Source organism: Octopus bimaculoides, chromosome 2 (assembly GCF_046866305.1).
Source record: "Octopus bimaculoides isolate indiv1 chromosome 2, ASM4686630v1, whole genome shotgun sequence".
NCBI lineage: Eukaryota > Metazoa > Mollusca > Cephalopoda > Octopoda > Octopodidae > Octopus > Octopus bimaculoides.
In genome coordinates, this window is record NC_142929.1 from 105,767,617 (window position 1) to 105,791,839 (window position 24,223).

Below are 24,223 nucleotides of genomic sequence, written 5' to 3' on the forward strand. Positions count from 1 at the left end.
GCCTTGGGTATGTGCTGTGGTTTGCTGTGATGCTCTTATGGTTATTGTATTGAAAGTGTTTTGCATAGGATGTGTGCAGTGCTCAGTCGTGCAGTCTTCGGTATGTTATATATATTTGTAAGTCCTGGTGTTTTTGTTATGTATTTGTCTGAATATTTTTTTATTATACCTAAGGTACATACTATGATAGGAATTATTATTATTATTATAATCCAAGAAAGCAGCATGCTGGCAGAATCACTTAGCAAGTCAGACAAAATACTTAGTATTTCTTCCAGCTCTTTACGTTCTGAGTTCAAATTCTGATGCAGCTGGCTTTGCCTTTCATCTTTTCAGGGTCAACAAAATAAGAACCAGTTGAACACTTGGATTGATGTAATCATCTTAGCCCCTGTTCAAAAACTGCTGCACTTGAGCCAATATTTGAAACCATTATTTTTAATCCAAGAAAAAGAGATCACACCCATATTCTTTCATTAACCAACCTGTTTGACGTCTAACTGTTGTTGTGTAACCTTAAAGAAAAGAATAGGACAGAGATGAAATGAATTATTCTAAATTAGAAATCAAACATCTGAGCAATAAGGATTATCTTGATAGTGACAATGTGGTAGTTCAGAATAGCTTATATTAGAAATATTATGATATGGTTTGATCTTAAATTGTATTTGTTTTTCCATATTTCTATAAAGTGCAACTCAGACAAAATAGGCACAGGTATAGCTGTATAGGTCCTGGCATAGCTGTGTGGTTAAGAAACTTGCTTTGCAGCCACATGGTTTAGGGTTCAGTCCCATCGTGCTGCTCCTATGCCTTGTAAATGAATGCCTTGTAAATGAATTTGGTAAGCAGAAACTGGGTGGAGGCTTGTTGTGTGTGTGTGTCTTTGTGTTTATGTTTCTCCTCTGCCACCTCTTGACAACCAATTTTAGTTTGTTTATATCCCTATTACATAGTGGTTCAGCAAAGGAAACCAATAGAATAAGTACCAGACTTATAATAGAGTGCTAGAGTCAATTTGTTTGACTTAACCCTTCAAGCCAGTGCCCCAGCATGGTCACTGTTCAATGACTAAAACAAGCGAAGGTAAAAGATGACGATATTAGTTGTGAGTTCTTTTCTTTGTTTACTTATTCTGAAAGAATTGGAATTTTCACAAAATTCCAATTCCAGCCTTATTATGTTAGTAACATCTCATATAAGTAACTGTATGAACAGTCAGCTATGTGTACACTAAAATCTTATTCAGCAACACTAAACCATTATTAGCACTATTGCCTCACTGAAAACGTGGTCTTTGAATCTATTTGTGTCACATGCTTGGAAACAATGTTGCTTGATTCTTCCTCTAAGCCTTCCTTTAATCTGTAGGATAAAAATAAAAAATTATAGTTTACTTTTGTACATCAGAATATGTTGAAGCTGCATGGCCTAGTGGCTAGGATGTTGCATTTATGATTTCAAGATCGTGGTTTCAATTCCAGGAGTAGGTGGTGTGTTGTGTTCTTGAGCAAAACACTTCATTTCACATTGCTCCAGTTCACTCAGTTGTAAATGAGTAACTCTACGACAGACTGGTGTCTTGTTCAAGGAATGTTATGCATTTGGTATCTTATATACCATGGAAAAACCAGGTAATCAGCCCTATGAATCCTAGAACTGAAAACAGTACTTATTTACTTCACTTATGCAAAAATAAGGAACTTACAATGAAAGGTTTTAACTGTCTTAATGTTCATTGACTAAAACATCTGAAAATTTATTATCATCATGAAAACTCTTTCCATGTTGGCATAATGAAACCTTATTAAAACAGATTTTCTATGACCAAATGCTCTTCCTGTCAACAACCCTTACTAGTTTTTTAAGTAACATATTTTTCATTCCAGCAAGAGCATACTGAACTACAGAGCCTTTGTGCATTGGAGAAAGTAAACAACATAACTGTCTTTCAGTTATTACACTGTTAAGTGATCACACACTGAGTTATTTATACATACACGCACATACAAGTGTTTGTTTGTACCAAAATCATTTGTTCTCTCTTTCTCACTTTTTTCAGTCTCCTGATATGGCGCAATGGCAGAATGATTACATGAGAGGTACTGCAATGGAAATGTACACAGAATATCTGTCCAGTTCATTTAGTGGGATGACATTTCCAGAAGCAGCAGAGTATTTATAAACATTTTCTTTCGTTTTTAAGTCTTTATTTATTTTGCTATCACATTGTGTATGTTAGTTATTTATCAAATAACGTTGGCAACAAATCATACTGTGAAGTAATGGTGTGAGGTAGTTAGTGGTGGTGATGGAGAGATCAAGTGAAAAGAGATGTACAGGTGATAGTGGTAATAGTGGGAGGGTTCAGCAACACAGTAAAATTTACCTAAATAAATGACTACAAAAAATATTTTTAGTGGGTCTACATATGTTACTGCCAAGGTGTTGAAATAATAGTGATATCTGCTTGGCAACTAATGATGGGAATGTATATTTAATATGCTTGTTTGTGAATTTTTTTGTCTTGAGGTATATATTCTGAGTTGTCCTTCATTCTCATAAAGTTGGACAAGTTTGTAGATTCATGGTTTATGGTGATTGCTTATATTGATATTGGTTGATTTACTTCATAGGTAATCTTATTTGGCTTGTATAATACTTAGATAATGGTTTCTAGTTTTGGGAGGTTCTGTGGCATATATAATGTGTGCCTTAATAAAAATCATATATAGGTACAGATGTGATTGTGTGGGTAAGAAACTTATTTCCCAACCATATGGTCTTGGGTTCAAGCCCACTGCAAGGCACCTTGGGCAAGTGTCTTCTACTATAGCCCCAGGCTGACCAAAGCTTTTGTTGGTGGAAATTGAAAGAAGCTTATATATATATATATGGAATCATCATCATTTAACATCCATTTTCCATATGTGTCTCTGTGTGTATGCTTTGTGTTTGCATTGTGTTTGGCCCCTACCACCACTTGACAACCAGTGTTGGTTTGTTTACATCCCTTAGTGGTTCAGCAAAAGAGATCAGTAGAATATTACCTGACTTAAAATAAATACTAGGATCAATTTGATTATATATATAAGAAATATAAGATATATATATGTATATATATATATATATATATATATAAGAAAGAGCAGTAGTCAGGATTTGGATAAAAATTATATATTTGGCACTTTCATCTCTTTTGAGAGATTCATCATTAATGATGTGTTTATAGAAAATTCAAACCATTTATGTGTGTGTGAGAGAGAGTTAAAAGGTATGAATTTTCTATAAATATGTTATTTGTGTTGAATCTCTCAAGAGAGATGAAAGCACTAAATAAATAATGTTTTATCCAAAATCCTGACTACACCACTTCATACAATCTACACACACACATATATGTTTCTGTGTGTGTGTGTGTGTGTGTGTGTGTGTGTGTGTGTGCACATATGTATCATATATGTATCTATGTGTATATATATATATATATATATATATATATATATATATATATTTATATATATATATTATAATCATCATTTAACCTCTTTCCAAGCTGATATGGGCTGGATTGTTCAGTAGGATCTGATGAGTCAGTAGATTGTGTTGGACACCAATGTTTGCTCTTTGCATGGCTTGTACAACTGGATACCCTTTATAAGCCAACCACTTTATAGTGTGTACTTGGCACTTTGTGTGTGTGTGTGTGTGTGTGTGTGTGTGCCATGTAATTCACATGACTAAAGAATCCTTTTGATTAACCTTTAGCACACTGTAGGCGCATCGTATCACCGCATGAGTCTTCTCCCCTGTAGTAACAAGGTAGTGGCAGGGGAAACAATTCTAGAGAAAATGCGGTGTGTGAAAGGTTAAGTGGGAGTATAAGAGAATTGTATGTGCTGTTATACTAGGTGTTGAGAGTTTAAAGTATGATAGAAGAGAGAGAAATAGGTTTCTTGCTGTAGAGGAGATGCATGGTTACCTCACATTATAAAAGGGTGGCTGCAAATAATGGAAGTGGAGCTGGAAAGAGAAATAAATTTGGTGATAGTGAGGTGTCAGATTGTGCCCTTGAGGTGCAACAAGATGACAAGTGTGAGGACAGGAGATTGACAGAAGTGAGTGGGTAAAGCTTGAAAGAATGTGGAAGTGTGTGGGGGAGTTAGAGATAGGAGAAAAGATTAATGTAGTAAATCTTGACCAAGGGTGGAGGGGTGGCCAATGATATGAGTTGTGGGGAAGATCATAAGAATGAGGTATTATTGAACTACTAACTACATAATCAGGAGTTCAAATCTTAATGAAGGTGTTTTAGTCTAATCTATTATTTTATAAATTTGTTTGGAAAAAATTTTGCCATGAAAGAAATTCCAGACGGAAGTTGTTATTAAGTGAAAGGATTGGTTAAAGTGTGTTATAGGGAATCTGGTAGGTAGACCAGAGTAGATATGAAGATAGATAGGTATTTACTTGCACGTAAAGCCTGGAGGGAGTGGATGTAGATAGGATTTCAGAAGAGCAGAGGCTATTGTTATAGCGATAAAAAATTAAAAAGAATAAAGCTGTTAGCTGATGCTGATGTAATCATTGTACTCTAGGTCCTCCTTTTGCTAACCGCTGGTTATGTTACTCACTAAAATTAAAATGAGTCATCATCATCTTCATCATCACTATCATCATCATTATTTTAGCATCCACTTTTCCATACTTGCATGGGTCGGATGGAATTTGTAGAGGCAGATTTTTTGTCAGCTGGATACCTTCCTTGCCACCAATCCTTACCTATTTCCATGCAAGGTAATATTTCCTTTTGTCCAGACATGTTTTCACAGAAGATTGGAAACAAAGGATATGGTTTGCATGGTGGTGACACTCATTTACAACTATCAAACTATGTCAATGCAAGGCAACAATAACACACATGCACACACACACACACACACCTAGATACACACGCATACAGATACACATACTCATATACCTACATGTGTGTGTGTGTGCATAAAAGTAAAAACTTACTGCGATATATATATATATATAAATATATATACAGGTTAGGTTTGGTGATGCAAGCAGATAAATAGAACTCAAAACATGTGTACACATATATATATATATATATAAAAATTTAAGGAATGGAGAAAACGCATGTTATAATTGCATACTTTATTCCTACATATTGTGTTCTTTGCTACATTGGTTTCTATTAACCCATTTATTCTATCCGAAGAATTATTATTCATTAAGATAGAAGAAATACATATAATTAAATATATATATATATATATATATATACATACATACATATTTTTTATTGATATTTACCAGAAGCAATGGAGTGACTCAAGGACCAAGTTTCATGCATTGGCATTTATCAAATGCACAAACTCTCAGCCCTTGAGTCACTTAGGTCAGCCTGGAGTTATATTAAAAGACACTTACTTAAGGTACCATGCAGTGGGACTGAACTCAGAATCATGTGGTTGAGAAACAAACTTCTTACCACACTGCCACGCCTGTGTCCACAGGATGGAACATTTTTGTTACAGATGATGGAAAATATTTGCTTAAAAATTACTATAACAAACTTATTTCTTTTCTTTGAAGTACATTCACACATCATTTATATGCCAGAATTTTACATTTCTCAGTCAGTAATATTTACAGTAACCATTTCATTATAGAAAAATCTGCCTAAAAATATCAGTTATGGTGTTATGATGGTGTCATAATAGTTAGCTGTTAATGTCATTGTTAATTATAAATTATCTAAGCTTCATTAAATGTAGGCTAATTACAGGTACCATCTGTAACATCCAGTTCCAGAACAACTGTACAGTTTGTTTCATAATTCATTTTTTTTTCAATGTATTTTATCTTTATAGTGTTCACTTTGTTCATTATAAGTTTATATATATATATATATATATATATATATATATATATATGTAATTACTGTAGGTTTGTTATGATGTAAGTTTAGATAAGCTAGGTGAAAACTAGTTAAAACTTTCTCTTCATGATGATGTTTGCAGTTATTGTTAGAAAGTGCAATGAGACTAGATCTAGAACTCACTTGGTAATTAAAACCAGATTAGAAATTAGTTGATAAAGCTAAAAGATTATATAGCTGGACATGCATCCTTCTTTGTTCAGCAGAATTTTCATTTCAACTCAACCAAATTAAAGTGACCACATTTGGGTTTTGTTATTATCATCATCATCATCATCTTCATCATCATCATCATCATCATCATCATCTTCATCATCATCCTGCTTCTGGAATAATAATTATTCCAAACAATTCATATTTACTGAAACAGGGAAATATACAAAAAGTTTGAGCAAGTGTCTTCCACTATAGCCCCAGGCCAACCAATGCCTATTAAGTGAATTTGGTAAATGGAAACTGTGTGGAAGCCCATCATATGTATCATCATCATCGTCGTTGTTATTGTCATTATTTAATGCCATGTTCCAAGATTGCATGGGTTGAACAGTTTGACAAGACCCAATGGGTTCTAAGACTGCATTGTATTTCAAAATCTGTTTTGGCATGGCTTCTACTCTTCCTTACTCCAACCACTTTACATCATGTTCCAGGTGCTTTTTTCATACCACCAGCTCTACTGAGGTTGTCATACAACTTGCAAGACTATGAACTCTGAAGGAGGAAGGGGAAATCAGATTAGGCTCAAGGATGAGAGGTTAGAGTATGAGAAAAGGGAACTAAGCAGAGCATGTTCTTGTGGAAGAGCTGTAATATGTGTGTCTGTGCTTGTGTCTCTGTAAATTAACAATTTAACAAAGGAGATCAATATAATAAGACTTAAAAATACTGGGATTGATTTATTAGACTAAACCTTTCAAGATGGTGTTCCAGATTCAATGCAGTCCAATGACTGAAACAATTAGAAGATAAGATAGATTATAAAATTGGAAAGAGAAAATGGCCTTCAAATATTCTGTACTCAAGAACATGGAAGTAGTTTGTCGACCAGCTTACACTTGGATACTTTAACAATAAGAACAAACATTCAGTAATTTAGTACCTCTAATTTATACCCAAGGATATATTACACAGATTTAGGGACGAAGTTTGCATGCTGTGCAAACCTCATCCTTATCTTTTTGTAACGAAGTTTGCATACTGTGCAAACCTCATTCCTATCTCTTTGTAACATTTCAAAATTTGTTAATGCTAATTCATTCTTCATGTTCCTCTTCTGTGCATTGGGAGGCCATTTCAACTTCAATGTCAAATTTTCAAATTTAATGTTTTTTCAATGACATATTTAATAGTTTCATAGATATTGATTTCCGGTTAAATTATGAATAAAGTAACTGAATTAGAAGAAAAAAAATTCCAACATAAAAGGGTGAAAAAATTTTTTGAAAATAAAATCAACTGGTTGTTAATTGCTTAAGAGATTTCTAATATTGTGAACTTCTATTCACTTTTTACAAGTGTGGTAAAAATTAACTTTCATAAAGTAGTTCTTAAAACTTTTGACTTTGGTTTGTTCCAAGAAATTTGGAAGTCTTTTTCAGAGTAGCTACAAATCATGTCAGAAAATATTTTAGTGGCTAGCTGAAAATCATTTTGGAATCAAATTCTATCAGTTGAAGAAATAAATCTTCTAATTTTTACTTCCAGCTCTAAGCTGTTGAATTGTCTGAATTTTATATATCTGAGTGGAGAAAGTATTTTCTGTTGTATTTGCTTAGATTTCCTTTCTTAGTACACTCCTAACCTGGTACACACTTAGTACATTTAACCAGTATCTTTTCACTTTGGCAAACTGTCATTTTCCCATTATATAACTGAGGAGCTTGCCAGTGTTTAGCCTTGCAAATAAAGCTCTGATATATGATAATTGCAACAACATAAATGGTTTGTAATAAGTTTCATTTCTGCTATGAATTAAAAATGTTTATAGAATGAAAGCATCCTGACTACCATTATTATAATCAGTTTTATATTATATCCCTTTTTCTGTAATGGCATTGATTGTAAATAGTTATAGTCACTCTTTTCCCACATGTATTTATCCTTCAGTTATGTTTTCTGTATTATTATTTAGCTCAACTTTTCCACTTCTCTCTTCTCATGACAATGGTTATTTCTCTGGCATTCACTCGTTAATGCTTATCATACCATTTATTCATTTACAGAACAAATTACAGTCGAAAAGTGACAATCTTTCATTTCACATTATACAACCAGTATATCAACTCATTTTAATTCTTGTTAACCTTTGAAAACTTTTATGCTTCACTGCTACAAACAATACCCTTGTGTAGAGTGTATCATATAGCATATATATCATAGTATCAGTTTTTCCATCATCAAAGAGAACAGTTTCTCAATATTTCTTTTATCTACATCTAATTGTTATAGTATTATTTTACTAAACTTCAGCTTAAAGAAAAATGGCATAAATAATAATATATTTGGAAACTTCAGTTCTTTGTACCCAAATTCTGACCCTTTCTTAAATGCTTAAATTTAAGTCTGTAAAATATTTTTGTTAAACGACTAGAAAATTTCCAAAATCTGAAAAATATATTCTTTAAAATAAAGGCATGAGCATAGCTGTATGGTTAAGAAGCTCATTTTGCAACCATGTGGTTTTGGGTTCAGTCCCGCTGCACAGTACCTTGAACAAATGTCTTCTACTATAGCCCAGGGTTAACCAATATATTGTGAGTAAATTTGGTTGACAAAAATCTGTTTTGTGTCTGTGTATGCACATGTGTGTGTGTGTGTACACGTGTGTGTTTGTTTTGTATTTGTGTTTGTCCCACCACCACCATTTGACAACCAGTTGGTTTGTTTATGTCCCTATAAATGAGTGATTTAGCAAAAGGGACTGAAAGAAGAAGTACAAGATTTGAAAAGAGTACTAATATTGATTTGTCCAACTTAACTCTTCAAGGCTATCCCTTGCATGGCTACAGTCCAATGGCTGAAACAAGTAAAAGAAAGATATATGACTTTGTATTATTATTTTTACCATAGGAGATTGAGATGGGTGCTAACCATTGAAGTTAAACTCCTGAAAGCAAATACTGTTTTGTGTATATTGAAAGAGAATTTTTTGCTGAAAGAACATTTAATTTACAACCTCTCTTCTCAAAAAGTCGTTTGGGAATGTTTAGAAGGTTATTTCCTTAATAGAACATGATTAAGGAAATCACTTGTATATATGTGAGAGTAAAAGAGATAATAGCACTCATATTAACTATCACAGCTATTCATTTTCTAAATGTCAAATGTAATCAAATGATATCTGAAGTCTTAAATCTTTCAAAATAACCAAAGATAAGTAGTAAATAAACTGCTGCAGTAAATTTATAATCTTTTATGAGAAACTTTACTTTGAAAGGCATTTTATGTAGTGTGAATGGTAGATTAGAGTCACACTAGTTGTGAAAATAAGACCTTCCTAATTTATTTTTAAAGTCTCAAAATAACAGTGATAATGCATATACAAATGCATTATCCAATGTGTCCTTCCTTATTTAAAGATGTTAGACTATAATATGAAAAAGATTTGGGTGTTATTTTTGGTAGGTTGAGTAACCACATAGCGGTTTCATCACCCAAAGTTAATAAAAACAGTGATTGTTCATAACTATTTTCCTTGCCTTTCAACAGTGCAGTCAGTAGAACAGTAATTGGCAAGGTCAAGAAGATTACCTTTCTTGGGAAGGGGATATACTACTGCATGTTTTCAAAGTTTAGGATAAGCCCTTATAAAGAGAAAAAAGTAATAAAGTTTTGCAAGAACAAAAGCTATCCCTGCCGCACACAGTTTGAAGGTAACAGAGGGAATACCATTAGAACTGGTTGCCTCATTGGTCTGAAGGAATTTCTTACACACATATATATATGTGTGTGTGTAATGTGGTGTGTGTGTAATGTGGTGTGTGTGTAATGTAGTGTGTGTGTAATGTGGTGTGTGTGTTTGTGAGTATAAATATATATGATATATATACAAATGTGAGTGCATGTGTGTATATATATATATATATCTGTAAATAATATGTGACAATTATTCGGTAGCCATGATAAAACTCCAAGTTTTGGATGTCGGGGCAGAAACCCACGCCACCATATCTTCAGTTATCTGACCATCAAAAAAATGCTATGAAAATGACCTTGGTTGAAATTACCAATACATATATATATATATATATATATATATATATATATATATATATATATGTATATATATATATATATGCATACATATAGGTGTGTGTGTATATATACACATATATATATGTAGGTATGTAAAAAGCACCCATGCCAGACCATATGAAAACACCCATACTAGTTCACGTAAAAAGCACCCAGCACACTCTGTAAAACAGTTGGCATTAGGAAGGGCATCCAACCATAGAAATCCAGCCAAATCAGACTGAAACCTGGTACAGCTCTCCAGCTTGACAGCTCTCGTCTAGCCGTCCAATTCATGCCCACATGGAAAACGGATATCAAATGATGGTAATATATATAATATGTATGTATATAAGTGTTTACCTTTCATTCACTCATGTAAATCAGCAAAGGATATAAACATCAGCAAGAAAATTACAAAACCACTACCCTTCAAGTGAAGTTCTTTTGCAATATTTGTTCATCTCGTGTCACGCTTTCCATCAGGTGTATGTAACTAATGATACTATTGTTCACTAAATAACCACTCCACTCTCATTACTACCTTTTGAAAAAGTGTGAATATCACAACACACCATTTACTTCTCTCTCCTAAACTGAGGTATCACACTTAAGAACTAGTTCTATAAGGAAAGAAGCTACTTCATAGGATTACATATAGCACAGCTACCTACTAAACTTGTTGAATTTCAGTTTTTAGATATTTCTGTATGTATGGAAGATAGCTAGAGATGGCATACTATCATATAACAGGCTGTCAGTTTCCTTCTTAAATTATTGTGTGTGTGTGTGTGTGTATATATATATATATATATATATATATATATGAAAATTATCTGCATCTTTTTATTTATTTATTTATTTATTATTTTTTCTATTTCCTTTGGCCAACTCAGCTCAAAATAGATGTTAATCTTATTTCATAGCTGAATGGTTAGTAGTAACAAAAGCATCCAGTTGAAAAATACAAATACGAAAAAAAAAAATGCATTTTCTGCAACACATTAAATGCAAATATTAAAATATACAAAATCCTTCTTACCCTAGTTAAGATAGTTTCTTTATTCCTTTTTAGAAAAAAAAAGAGGGATGTAAAAACTTCTTTTTTTTTTCATTTCAAGAATGAAAACATCATTATTTTGTGCAATATTTAGAAAACCAATATTATTCATTTTGTTTATACATACATACACACATACATGCATCCATACATACAAACACACATTCTTTTATTCTTTTATGTGTTTCAGTCCAAAGGCTGTGGCCATACTGGGGCACTGCTAGTGTTATCACTTTTTCAATGGCTATTCTTATGCAATTGGCTTTTGGAGAAGGTGGGAGTTCCATATTGCTGCTCTCTTTTCAGTTTCTTGCTGTGATGTAGGTTCATCTGGGGCCTTGGACACCAGGAAGTCAATTTGTTTCTTGAAAGCATCTACCTTATGTATGTACGTATGTATGTATGTATGTATGTATGTATGTACGTACACACACGTGTGTTTTGTGCAGAAGTAATGAAAATAGAGCACAGAGAGAAGGTAGAAGAATAAACAGATAGTATTATGTTGAGACCCAGGAAAATAGAAAAAGAAGGAAATGTCTAATGTTTCAAGTATACACTCTTCTTCTGACAGATAGGATAGAGATGGAAAAGAAAGGAAAAGAAAAATTTGAAAAATAGATACACACATGTAACCAACCATCATGATGTGGTGAAAAATTGGAAGTAGTTGAGCAGTCGCTTTAGGTGTGAGTGTCAAGGGCTACAACTGTGACCTGACATGTATGCATGTGTGCTTATTTGCTTGTTTATTTGTATGTGCGTGTGTGTGCTTGTTTGTTTGTGTGTGTGTGAGGCTGTTGTGTGCATTTATACTGGATAAGCATGTTTATGTGAAAACTGGGGACATTAATGTGTGTTGGGGGTTAGGAAGTGTAGATGTGTCATCATTTTCTGGCTACTATATATATATATGTGTGTGCATATGGATGGCATGTGAAACTAATTGAAGTATATGTGCTAGTGTATGTGCATATTTTTAAGTGTATATGTGGCTTCAATGTGTATGTGTACTCTGTTTAAATGTTTGTGTGGATGGTGTTGGGTATTTTGCTTATAAGAGTGGTGTAGAGATGTAAGGAATTTTGAATACGGGGACTGTGGGAAAGCATGAAATGGGTAGTGTGTATATGAAGTGGTAAAAAAAGTGAAGTTAAACAAACAAGGGGTTGAAAATTAAAACTGTTGGAGATCAAAGTTTAAAAAAGAAAAAACTAATTCCTGCTCCAGATGGAGACAGAACCCAGGAGGCCTTTATACACTACCAGTTTGAGCACACAGATATTGAAAGGAATGCCAAGCCAAGTGAAGTGGAGCAAGACTGGAGTTTCATTCCAGAGTCTTTTAACCTATAAGTGTTAAGCAAACATATATACATATATGTATATCATCATCATCATAATTTAGCATCCATCTTCCATGCTGACATGAGCAGGACAGCTTGACATGATTCAAAATGCTGGAGGACAACATTGAGCTCCAATATCTGTTTTAGCATGGCTTCTGTGGCTGGATGCCCTTCCCACTGCCAACCACTTTACAGAGTACACTGGGTGGTATTTTTTTCATGATACTAGCATTTGTGAGATTACCAAGTAACTTGTAAGACATAGAAAAGATCCGTTGTCTGAGTGGGGTAGTAGCTGAGAGGGAGGTGGCCTTATGCCAGGTTTTGAGAAGCTAAAGTATGATAGAGGGACAGGCATAGGAGATACACAGCTACACCACAATATATACAGGTGGAGGGAAGTAGCTAGAAGGAAGATAAAAATGGTTGTGATGAGGTGTCATAAAGTATCAGTGGCATGATGAACTGTACTCGGTCCACATTGTAAGACATACATAACACCAAAGTCAGACACTCTCTGTTACTGTGTGTGCAAGATGACATAGTCCATGACAATGTCTCCAACCTATTCCAGCTTGCAAAAATGGATGAAAGAACTAGAAATTTGTACATTTCTTTTCCACCATGTGATAAAAAAAAATGATATATATATTTGTCTATATTCTTTTATACTATGTTTTATTTTATAGGTTATGTTTCACGAAACTGAAACTCTTGTTGTTAGCTATTGAAGCACGTCTTGGTGATAGCAGAGAAAGTTCTCTTGCAATTAACCCAGGACCCAAAATCAAAATAGAAAGAGCAACTCAAGGATTCTTCATTGCAGAATCTGCTGAAGAAGTTAAAAGGTATTTTCTTTTGCAGTATTGGTATATGTATCTCTCTAATAATCCTCATCTATATAATCATCTTCCATAAACAATCCACATGTGTCACTCATTACACTGCAACATCACACTTTTTACATATAATCTTTTGCATGAAGAAAAATTTCCCAGCCATTACCAGCAGAAATAACAGTTCCCATCCTATATTTAAACATCATCGTCCTTCTCATCACTTTTATGTCCATTTTTCTATGCTTGTATAGGTTGGACAGCTTTCCTCCAACATAGCATCCCATCACTTATTACATTTCCTTGTCATTTCATTTGTGAGTTCCAGCTTCCTGAGTTCGACCTTCATTGATTTTGCCCATGTCTTCCTCTTCTATTGAATCCTTCCACATGAATCTCCTGACACTTTTTCACCCACTTGTCATGATCCATATGCATTATATCTCCATATCAATATAACTGTTACTCATGCAGACTACGGTTGATTCCTTTTATACCCAATTTTTCTCTCAGATTATCTATGCTTTGTCATTTATGCACAGTAATTATACATATCAAGCAGATCGTATTCACCTCATTTCTTTACAGCCATTGCACATCTTTTGCATTCACTACCATGCAACGTCACAGTGTGTACACAGACATCATACAATCTACCATTCACCCAGAAAACAAATCCCTTTTTTGTTAGCAGAAGTAATAGCTCCCTGGATTTATTCCAGTCTATTCTAATTCTGGCCACTATGCTTTCAGAACACCCTCCCCAACTGCTGATTAGATCACTTATGTAAAAGAAGCTATCAATTACTTCTATAGAGCCTTCTGTGCATTACAAGGAATTTATTTTACTGATTCGCTAAGGCCTCTCTACTTCTGTATTTCTACCACAAGCAAAGTCTCTATTCTCTGTCAGCCTGTCTTTGATTCCACTACACTTCTTATGCACCTATAGATCACATATCTCTATCCCTACTTGAGGTATTTTCAGAATACTACATTGACCAACTGCTTTTTTCAGACTTCATATGCTTAGTAGGCATTTTGACCACATAACTATCTATCTCAGTAGCTTCCTTCTACATTTTTTTCATTTTAAACAAGCTCTCATAGTGAGTCTATCAGATCTCTCTCTTCTCATCACTCAAGGAAACTGCACTACTATTATTTTGGGCACACTTTTCCCCCTGTGACATTTTGGTTTGCTTTGACATACTGCCTTGTAATTTGGAACACATCATGCCTCTAATCCTTCCAGCACTAAACCTTCTTTTTCAGCTACTCTCCATGCTATATACACTTGTTATCTAGCTTCTCTTCTAGTAAAATGGTATTCCTCTTTGGTCCCCAATCTCTTTCAGACTTGTCTTTTAGCTTTTAAGGTTCTATTTACAGTGTTATTCCACTAGCATGCTACTTTTTGTTTTACTGGTGCTTTGCTCCAACCAGAGATCTGGTCAGTAGCTTTCAGCAAATTATCCCATAGAAACTGCCACTTGTCCTCCAAGTTATAAGTCTCTATCATGTCCTTTTTGTCATATATATCATCTAGGATCCATGACCCTATGCAGGGACTCCATAACTATTGGGAAGTAAGGAGAAAATTATTTTCAGACTGGTGACTGGCCCAAGTGCTGGCCAGCAGGAACTCTACTGAAGGTACCCAAGGGTCAAGTAATAATGCTAAAGTGGATGATGGATTAAGACTCTCACCTGAGATGGAACAGTTCTGCTGGCAGGGTTCCTCCCAGTTTCCATCTACCAAACTTCTTCCTTCCCAAGGCATTGTTTGATCAAAGACAATGGTAGAAGGCATTTGCCTATGATGTTAATCAATAGAGTCAACTGTATATTCATGTAGCTTCAAAGTAAATTTATTAACCACACAGCCATGCATATTTCCATTTAGTTCCAAGTTATTATTCTCTGCTATACCAATTAAAACATTTTTTCCAACCTCTCACCCATGAAATTTTCATTTCCATTTCATAATTTAGAAAATCTTGAATTTTAATTAAGGCTTCTTTTATTTTAGTATATTTATATATATATTTCATTGTTGCTGTTATAGGGCTTTCTATTATTGCAAGACTTGCCATGGAGTTGTGACAGATGTTCGAGCAATTAAAAAATGTCGATGTCGACCAGGTAGGGATGTTGTTTTAATTTGCATGTGTCATTATTAATTTCAACATTGTACTAGAAATGAAGAGACAAGTTTGTAAGCTGAAAGGAATTTGAAATATCATTAATTGTTGTGAATCATAAAGTACATGGTGAAGAATATACAAATGTACAATATTTTATTTTGAGGTTATCAATATGATTTTGTTTGTTTTGAGGTTTGGTATATAAATATATATACGACATACTTCAGTATAATATATTTTTCATATTTTTTGTTATCAATGTGTTTAAATATCTACTGTAGACCTCCCACAAGGAGAATGTTTTTAAAACGCATAAGTCTCAACTATAAAAATGTTTCAGTTAATCATTGTTTAAAATGCACTTCCATTTTTGTAATTAATATAAAAAGCTATAGTGGTATTTCATCAACCACACTGCATTAGACCTTGATCAAAATAAACTCTCATTGTTTTTATTTAGAGAAATAGAGGGAATTATTAAGTTGTGATATTCCCATCCCCGTTCACATGTTATGCAGTTAAATAACCAGATTTCTTGAAAGTAGATACTTCATTTAATATTACCATAAAACATGTTTAACAGTTACACTTAAGACTACATCTCCAATTATAACACCATATAATTTCTGAGTATTGTAATTGAATAGGCCCATGGCTCAGTGGTTAGAGCATCAGTCTCACAATCATGATGCTGTGAGTTTGATTCCCAGACTGGGCTGTATGTTGTATTCTTGAACAAGACATTTTGTCATGGTGCTCCAGTTTACTCAGCTGTAGAAATGAGTTGCAACATCATTGGTGCCAAGCCGTATTGAACTTTGCCTTGGATAACATTGGTGACATGGAGATGGGAGGCTGGTATGCATGGGTGATTGCTGGTCTTTCATAAACAACCTTGCCCAGACTTGTGCCTCAGAGGGGAACTTTGTATGTGCAATCCCATTGTCATTCATAACGAAAAGGGTCTTTACCCATTTTCATTATAACTGAAGTGTGCACATTTAAAGATAATTAATGCTTTATTTAGACACATTGTATCCATTAAAGAATGTTACAGTGTCACTTGTTAAACATTAAAAAGAATAAACTAAAGAATATCCAATTGGAATAAACTCCAGTACCTTTGGTGGATTCAGTACTTTATAGAATCCAAATAGTAGAACCATGTAACTGCTTAAGAATCAATGCAACCAATTTTTTTTCTGATATAATACAAAGCAATTGTAAAATAATTTCCATCTTTTTGGCCATTTTATTCACTATTGAAATACCCTTGTGACTAAGTTCTTAAAAACTGTTGTTAATCTGAATCTATAAGCTGTCACCATCCCTTTCACCCCAATTTGTTGTTCTTGACCAGTACAATCTGGATTGCAATGGAATACATTATTTTTTTTTTTTTTTGACCCTTTTTAAAAAGAAGTCTTGAAAATGTATTAGTAGTGAGAAATATTCTTTGTTTTGTTTGTTTTTGTTTTTAACTTTTTATGATATCTACCAATATTCTTTCATTTCTTTTGTAATATCATTTCTGCAGCAACACTATCCAATACTGTATGGCACTATTTTCACTTTAGGTTATAAGAACTGTCTGAGCAAGTTATGCCACTTCTTTACAAACTTCATACATTTCAAACAGTACTGTTTTCTTGAATGTTTTCATAAATTTCTCTAATATTATACTACTTCTTTAAGTAAACATTAAATCTTCACTAAATATCTCATTCATTTTCACTGAAACAAAACATACTTTTCTTTTCTTTTTTTTCTTTTGTTACCAAAATTCATTATTTCCAAACCTTTCGTGTGAAACTATCTACATACAATATGATAATGATAACAAATGCCTCCACTCAATTTTTTCAGTAGAAAATCATGTAAATTTTACAGTATAAACTCAAACATGTTTTAATAAACTACATAATAAGTTAAGTAAATATTTTAAGTTTATAAAAACACTTTCATATACTGAACTAAATAGTTTAACATTTTCATTTTCAAGTAGAATTAAGACTTTTTTGTGTTATGCTTATTGATTCCATGTGTTTTATCTAATATTAAGAAAAATCTTTTTCCTTTCTTTCTCAAACATTAACAATTTTTATTTGTTGCAAATATGAAAAGTTTTATCATCAAAAACAACAGCTATTTTAGTTCATCTTCTCACCTAATGCTAACTTATTCCATGGTGCAATAATGGCAGCAGAATACAAAAAACTTACAAATAGGAAGAATTATTCCTAGTGAAAAATATATTGTACTAGCAACGAGACTGAAATCTTTCAACTGCATTATCTAGAAATGAATTGTATAAGCCATATCAATGAAAAACCCTAAATATTGAGAGAAAGCAAGAAGCATTTAAATGTTTATCTTCATTAATCATATGGCAAATAACAAATTCATATTATCAAATTAAAACAAAAATTAGAGATAATTCAACATGAAATTGTCTATATATTTGGAACTAGTATGCAATTTATTATAGATAGTCTAGTTGTATGAACTAGATAACCAGACTTGTGCCAATGAGTAAACCTTTTACATGGTTGCTTATTCTGCTAGAAATAGTAACCAAATTGCCAAACATCATTTTCTAGCCTGAAAAAAAAAAGACGAGCGTATTGGACAATGTTGGATAATGTAGACTTAGATATGCAATAAACCAGACTGGTTACTACTGGAACATATTTGGCCATAGGTTTGTCTAGTCTGTGATCACCTAAAGCTAAACAACAACAAAAAATGACCAGTCCTTAATAAGTATATACATATGTATATAATATCATTCATGTTGACCACATTGGTCAACAAAACTGCTGAAACATAAAAATTAGAATTATGCTATTCCTCTCCAGGGACAGAATATATTTCAGTTCTAGCCTGCTGCTGAATTTATATGAAGCACAAATATCCACTACCCTGGAATATGACTCAAATATATGAATGATGCTCCTTACCATATACACACATATCAGCCAATGAACAGGCTCTCTATGTGATCACTCAACATGCTTGAAATGGCAGTTAAATATTATTCAAATCACACCCTGCTGACCTACAGAAGATAAAGACAATGTCATCTTAGATGCCTTGAAACAGTTGGATTGGTCATGGCTTGCATGCCTTTGATTATAGGTCTGCTTAATTGGGGTGACATGGAATTAAATAACAATATACACATTCTAGATTGCATACTTCTCTACATGAAAGCTATCTATTTTATAGATAAGACTTCACTCATGAGTGCTCTACAACATCTAACTCCATTATCATTCTTCTGCAGTTGCAATGCAAAAGTTTCTACTCTGCATATACAATGCCCTTAACTTGACCATCAGAACAGATTACTAGTCCTTTAACTTCATCTATCTCCAACCATCACCACAGAAGAGCATTGTTGATACTCAGACTAAGAATTAGAAACATACAAATATATGTCTGCATGGGTGTGTGTGCATACACACCTCACACCTATAGATAAATATCTATATACATATATATTCATATATAGATACATATAAATAGCACAGTATTCACTTGATAGTAATTATAGAAGACAAAGTAAATTAATCATAATGTGTATATCATTGTGACACTGACTAGCTATGTCATAAAATTTAACAACCAGAATAACAAGCAAATCAATAAAATACCATAAACTTCTATGTATAACCCTTCATCATATTTTATTGCTGCTAGCTATTCATTGCAAATTTATCTTTTCTCAGCTTCTTCTCATACTGTTTCCATTATAACATAACAAAAAAATATTCTTTTACTTACAGCATGCCTTTTTTTAACATTTCATATATTCAAATGGTGTTTTAAATATCTCATAAATCCATCAGTTTCATTAACTCATCTTCATATATATATTTTTTTATTTTCCTATTAATATAGTATAACTTAATTTCCTGATTCTATTAACCAACTGAAGTCCCAGACTTGAACAATTATGGAGTATTGATTAAGATAACCATACTTATTATTGTTTTCAAATTTCTTTTTCCCTCTCACAGTTGCATTATTCCGAAAAGGAGCATCCGCAGTTCTAGGTAGAGTGTAATATTATCTTATCTGTCACTGTTAGCAGTCAACTCAGTCAAACTATTTCTCTTAGTGCTAACAACAGACTCTGTTGGGTCATACTTGTTAATGATAGTAAACAGTTTTCATTGGGTCATTCCATCTAATGGTAACAACAGATTCTTTTGGGCCATCCCATCAAAAATGTAATAATAGATTCTGTTGGGCCATTCCATATAATGGTAACAACAGATTCTTTTGGGTCATCCTATCAAAAATGTAATAATAGACTCTGTTGTTCATTCTACCTAATGATAACAACAGACTCTATAAAGTTATACTCCTGAATGATAACTTGGGCCTCTATTCAGCCATTTCAACTGGTGGGAACAATAGACTCTGTTGAACCATTTCTAATGCTCAGAACTGACACTGTGCAGCTGTTTCATCTAATAATAGCTTCAGTCAGTGTTGAGCGATTTCATATAATGGTAACAACAGGTTCTGTTTGGCCATTCTCCTTAATGGTTAAAAAACAGCCTCTGTTGCACCAATCTTCTTCTCATTAGCATTAACAGAATCTGTTCAACTACTTTCTTTCTTTTTAGCTGCTTCTTTTCTTAACTAAAATAATGACTTCAGATATTTTAATTTGGGAAAACTCTTTTATTTTATCTATTTGTTGCTTTAAGTATGGTTCATTTATTGGATTATTGGCACATATATTGATTTTAAGAATATCTAAGCTGGCTTCTACTCATTGTATTCCTGATAAGGACTCATTTTCGTATGACATTTTTTGTTTTTTTCATGATTCATATAAAAATACTAATACACAACTACAGAAATTTAACTATTTTTTTGCTTTCATTCTAAACTTATCCATCTATAGATAATTTATTATGAGGAATTCAGTTCTATAAATCTTTGAAGAACAATCTCAGTTTTTCTCTCTAAGATGTGCCAGTAAAACTTGTAAATGACTTTAGTATTTTTTATATGTCACAAAGTCTGGTCCATTGATATTTGTCGCTGCTGTGCATTATGTATTTATTATTGTACTTTTGTTTCTTTTCTAAAGGTGAACTTTTTATTCGCTTTTGGTATTTTCATTTCTGTTATTTGTCTTGTCATTCTATAAATAAGTGTATATACAAACATATAAATACAAACATACACACACACACACACACACACACATACATACATACATACATACATACATACATACGATGTATATAATTAGGCCTTTCTGCACTATTCAGAGTTTCATGTAATAGATGTTTCATCATGATATGTGTATAATGTGAAACTCTAAGTAGCAGTGCAAAAGGCACCAGTCAACTACATTAAAAAATAATTCTATAGTATTGAGTACTCTTTCTCTCATTCATGACTGTATATATATAAATATATACATATATACATATATATATATATATATATATATATATATATATATATATATATATATATATTGAATAGCTTGTTTGTAATCTTATTCACAGTGATATTGTATAAGAACATCTTTGTGTGTAAAGACACTGATATGTACACTTGTATTTATAAAAAGAAATCATTCTATATGAATACTATGCACCTTTGACATTCTGCATCACATGTATGTCTCATGATAACTTGTATTTGTTTGTTTTTTGTTTTGTTTTTCATTGTTTACTTCAAGTTTTTTTTATATATTTATCTTTGATTTATTGTCCCAACTCTTCCCAAAATGTTCTTGTCTTTTGGGGGGGTTTTTCTCCAAACTTCATGAAAATACCTTACTCTATTTGCATTTAAATCTCATTAAAAACAACTTTATCTTTCATCCTCTAAGGGAGATTGATAAATTAAGTAGCAGGCAAATGCTGAGGTTGATTCAATAGAAAACACCTTTCCCCCAAATGTATGGCTATGGTGGCCTGTTTAAGAAATTATTCTAGTGAACAGAATCTGTGGGACAGGGGAAAAAATGCTTTCCAGTATTTATTCTGGTTCTTTAACTTGTAATTTCAAATTCCATACCAGTCACCTTTGCCTTTTATTCTTCTGAGGTTGATCAAATAATATACTAGTCATATGCTAAGATCTATGTAATTAATTGTTCCCCCTTATTATTATTGTTGTTGTTATTATTATTATTATTATTATTATTGTTATTATTATTATTATTAGTAGTAGTAGTAGTAATAATAATAATAAGGCAGAATCATTAGCACACCAGGCAAAATGCTTAGTGGTATTTTGTTCATCTTTACGTTCTGAGTTCAAGGTCATCTTTGCCTTTCGTCCTTTCAAGGTTGATAAATCAAGTGTCACTCAAGTACTGAGGTCAGTGGGATCGACTTACCTCCTTCCCACAAATTTCAGACTTTGTGCCTATAGTAGAAAGGATTATTATGTTTATTAAAGAGCTGAAGGATTGGTAGAATCATTAGAGCTTTGAACAAAATACCTTGGGATAATTAGTTCCTGCTCTTTACATTCTGAATTCAAATCCTGCTACAGTCAATTTTGCCTTTCAGAGTCAATAAAACAGAATGCCAATGAAGTATTGAGGTTGATGTAATTGACTATTTCCCTCACCTATAATTTGATGCTTTTTGCCTTTGGAAGAAATCATTTTAATCATTAGAGCAATGAGTTGGCTGAATCATTTGTGTCAGAAATAGTACATCACAGTATTTCTTCCTACATTTATGTTCTGAGTTCAATATCTTCTGAAGTCAGCTTTACCTTTCCTCTTTTTGGGTTTGATGAAATAAAGTATCAGCCAAGTTCTGGGATTGGTGGTATCAGCCAAATCCCTACTTCTGAAATTGCTGGCCTTATGCCAAAATTTGAAACCATTAATTATTATTATTGTTGTTTTTATTATTATTATTATCATTATTATTAAGGCAGAAGCTGGCAGAATTGTTAGTGCACAGAACAAAATACTTAGCTGTAATTTGTCTGTCTTACATCCTGAGTTCAAACTCTGCAAAGGTTTCAGGGTTTATTAAATGAGTATCAGCTGAGCACTGGAATCAATGTTATCAGCTAGCTCCTCCAAGGAAATCTCAGGCCTTGTCACTATAATACAAAGGATTTTATTATTACATTTTCCAATTTTTTTTTTGTAACCATTTAATATATTGTTACTTTTTCCCTACACATAAGGTAAGTAATGTTTCATTTATAATTCACCTTTGATTTTATTTATTGATCATTGCATTAATTCATTCTTTGCTAAAATTAAATATATGCAAAATATGTCCCTATACATGCTTTTCTGATTTTTTTTTTTTTTTCAGTACATATTTTAAATATCAGTGTTTATTTCTACAGGCTGTTACTACTCTAGCTATGAAAAATATTCTTTTTCGTTGTTTATTATTCATACAGTTGTTTTTGCTCCCCTTTCTTTCTTTCTGTCTCTCAAAATTTTTGAGATAATTCATCTTTATTTCTTTTTACAGCATCGGGTAAGAAAATACAGCACTTTGTAACTATTATGGTTAGATGGCAGTAATATGCCACACACATCTTGTGCTTTATTTAATGCATTTAAATCATTGTAGTTATTGTTGTTGTGGTTTCAACCATTGTATCTTTTGATTTTTAATAGTTAGTAAAGCCATGCTAGTAGTTGATTGGTATACCCTTTGTTTGCATGAATTGGATTTACCCTTTAGTTTGTGTGTGTGTGTGTGTGTGTGTGTGTGTGTGTGTGTGTGTGTGTGTGTGTGTGTGTGGATATATATGTTTATATATTTGAGTTTTTTTCTCAGTTAATGTTTTATGGCTGTTGTAAGTTGAATAAATGATATCATCCCAGTTTATATTAGATATAACAAACCTTTGCCAGACACTGTACACACTCTAACCCAATGGTATATTGAGCACTTTTATGCTTTGTTCCACAAAATATAGAAGATATATTACTCACTGTATTTAGTCTTGTATATGCTGTACCCTATACTTTGCATGGAAAAGCTGATCCAAATTTGTTATTATCTAATTCTGCATGGAAGATGAGACTAGAAGGGTCAGGGAGCTTTTCAAAATTGTATAACATGTGTACCGTTCTTAGTAGAGTTAAACAATTAAATTTTTAACACATTGATTATAGAATAACCACATCATGCATAATACATAACCAAAAATTATATTATGATATCAAAGAAAACCATTAAAGCAAATTTAATAAGTCATCAATTAACGTTCAAGGTTAAGCTCAATTATGAAACCATCAATCAATAACAAAATATTATTAATTACAACTTTAAGAAATCAATGTTAAAATCAATTTAAAAGTCAAAGTTAAATGTTTCCTCATCACTGATGCTAAAAACGACCTCCTATTTCTTGTATCAAATGTTTGTCTGCATCCTATGATGTTATTAATTCATCCATCTTCTTATGTTTTGGTTGTGTTGGTCATTAACTCGCAAATAGTAATCTTCAGAAGCCCTCTATTTTCAAGAAGCTCTAAATTACTATCTCATTAGAAATATCATTCTATGCATTCTTCACCCATTATTTTATAAGGGACACACTTGGTTTCTTGAAGTTGCCATTTTTGGTCAGTTTCTTTTAGTATGAAGACATTCAGGTCATCTGCATCTGACACAT

The 24,223-nt window shown here is 32.7% G+C and overlaps 1 protein-coding gene across 34 annotated transcripts in view; it reads left to right on the top strand.

Annotated features, from left to right (window-relative positions):
* Nucleotides 1-24,223, top strand: part of LOC106878324 (calcium-activated potassium channel slowpoke) — a 329,393-nt gene that overhangs the window by 185,693 nt on the left and 119,477 nt on the right. For 21 of the 34 annotated variants that reach the window (XR_016240707.1, XM_089347381.1, XM_052978540.2 and 18 more), the window contains exons 12-15: nucleotides 2,063-2,175; nucleotides 13,284-13,442; nucleotides 15,499-15,575; nucleotides 19,600-19,635. Coding sequence is in view for 33 of the 34 variants with exons in the window: in XM_089347381.1 (XP_089203507.1) it covers nucleotides 2,063-2,175; nucleotides 13,284-13,442; nucleotides 15,499-15,575; nucleotides 19,600-19,635 (385 nt within the window). In the remaining variant the exon portion in view is untranslated. The remainder of the gene's footprint in view (nucleotides 1-2,062; nucleotides 2,176-13,283; nucleotides 13,443-15,498; nucleotides 15,576-19,599; nucleotides 19,636-24,223) is intronic. The other 13 variants (XM_089347389.1, XM_089347394.1, XM_089347390.1 and 10 more) reach the window with 1 other exon arrangement.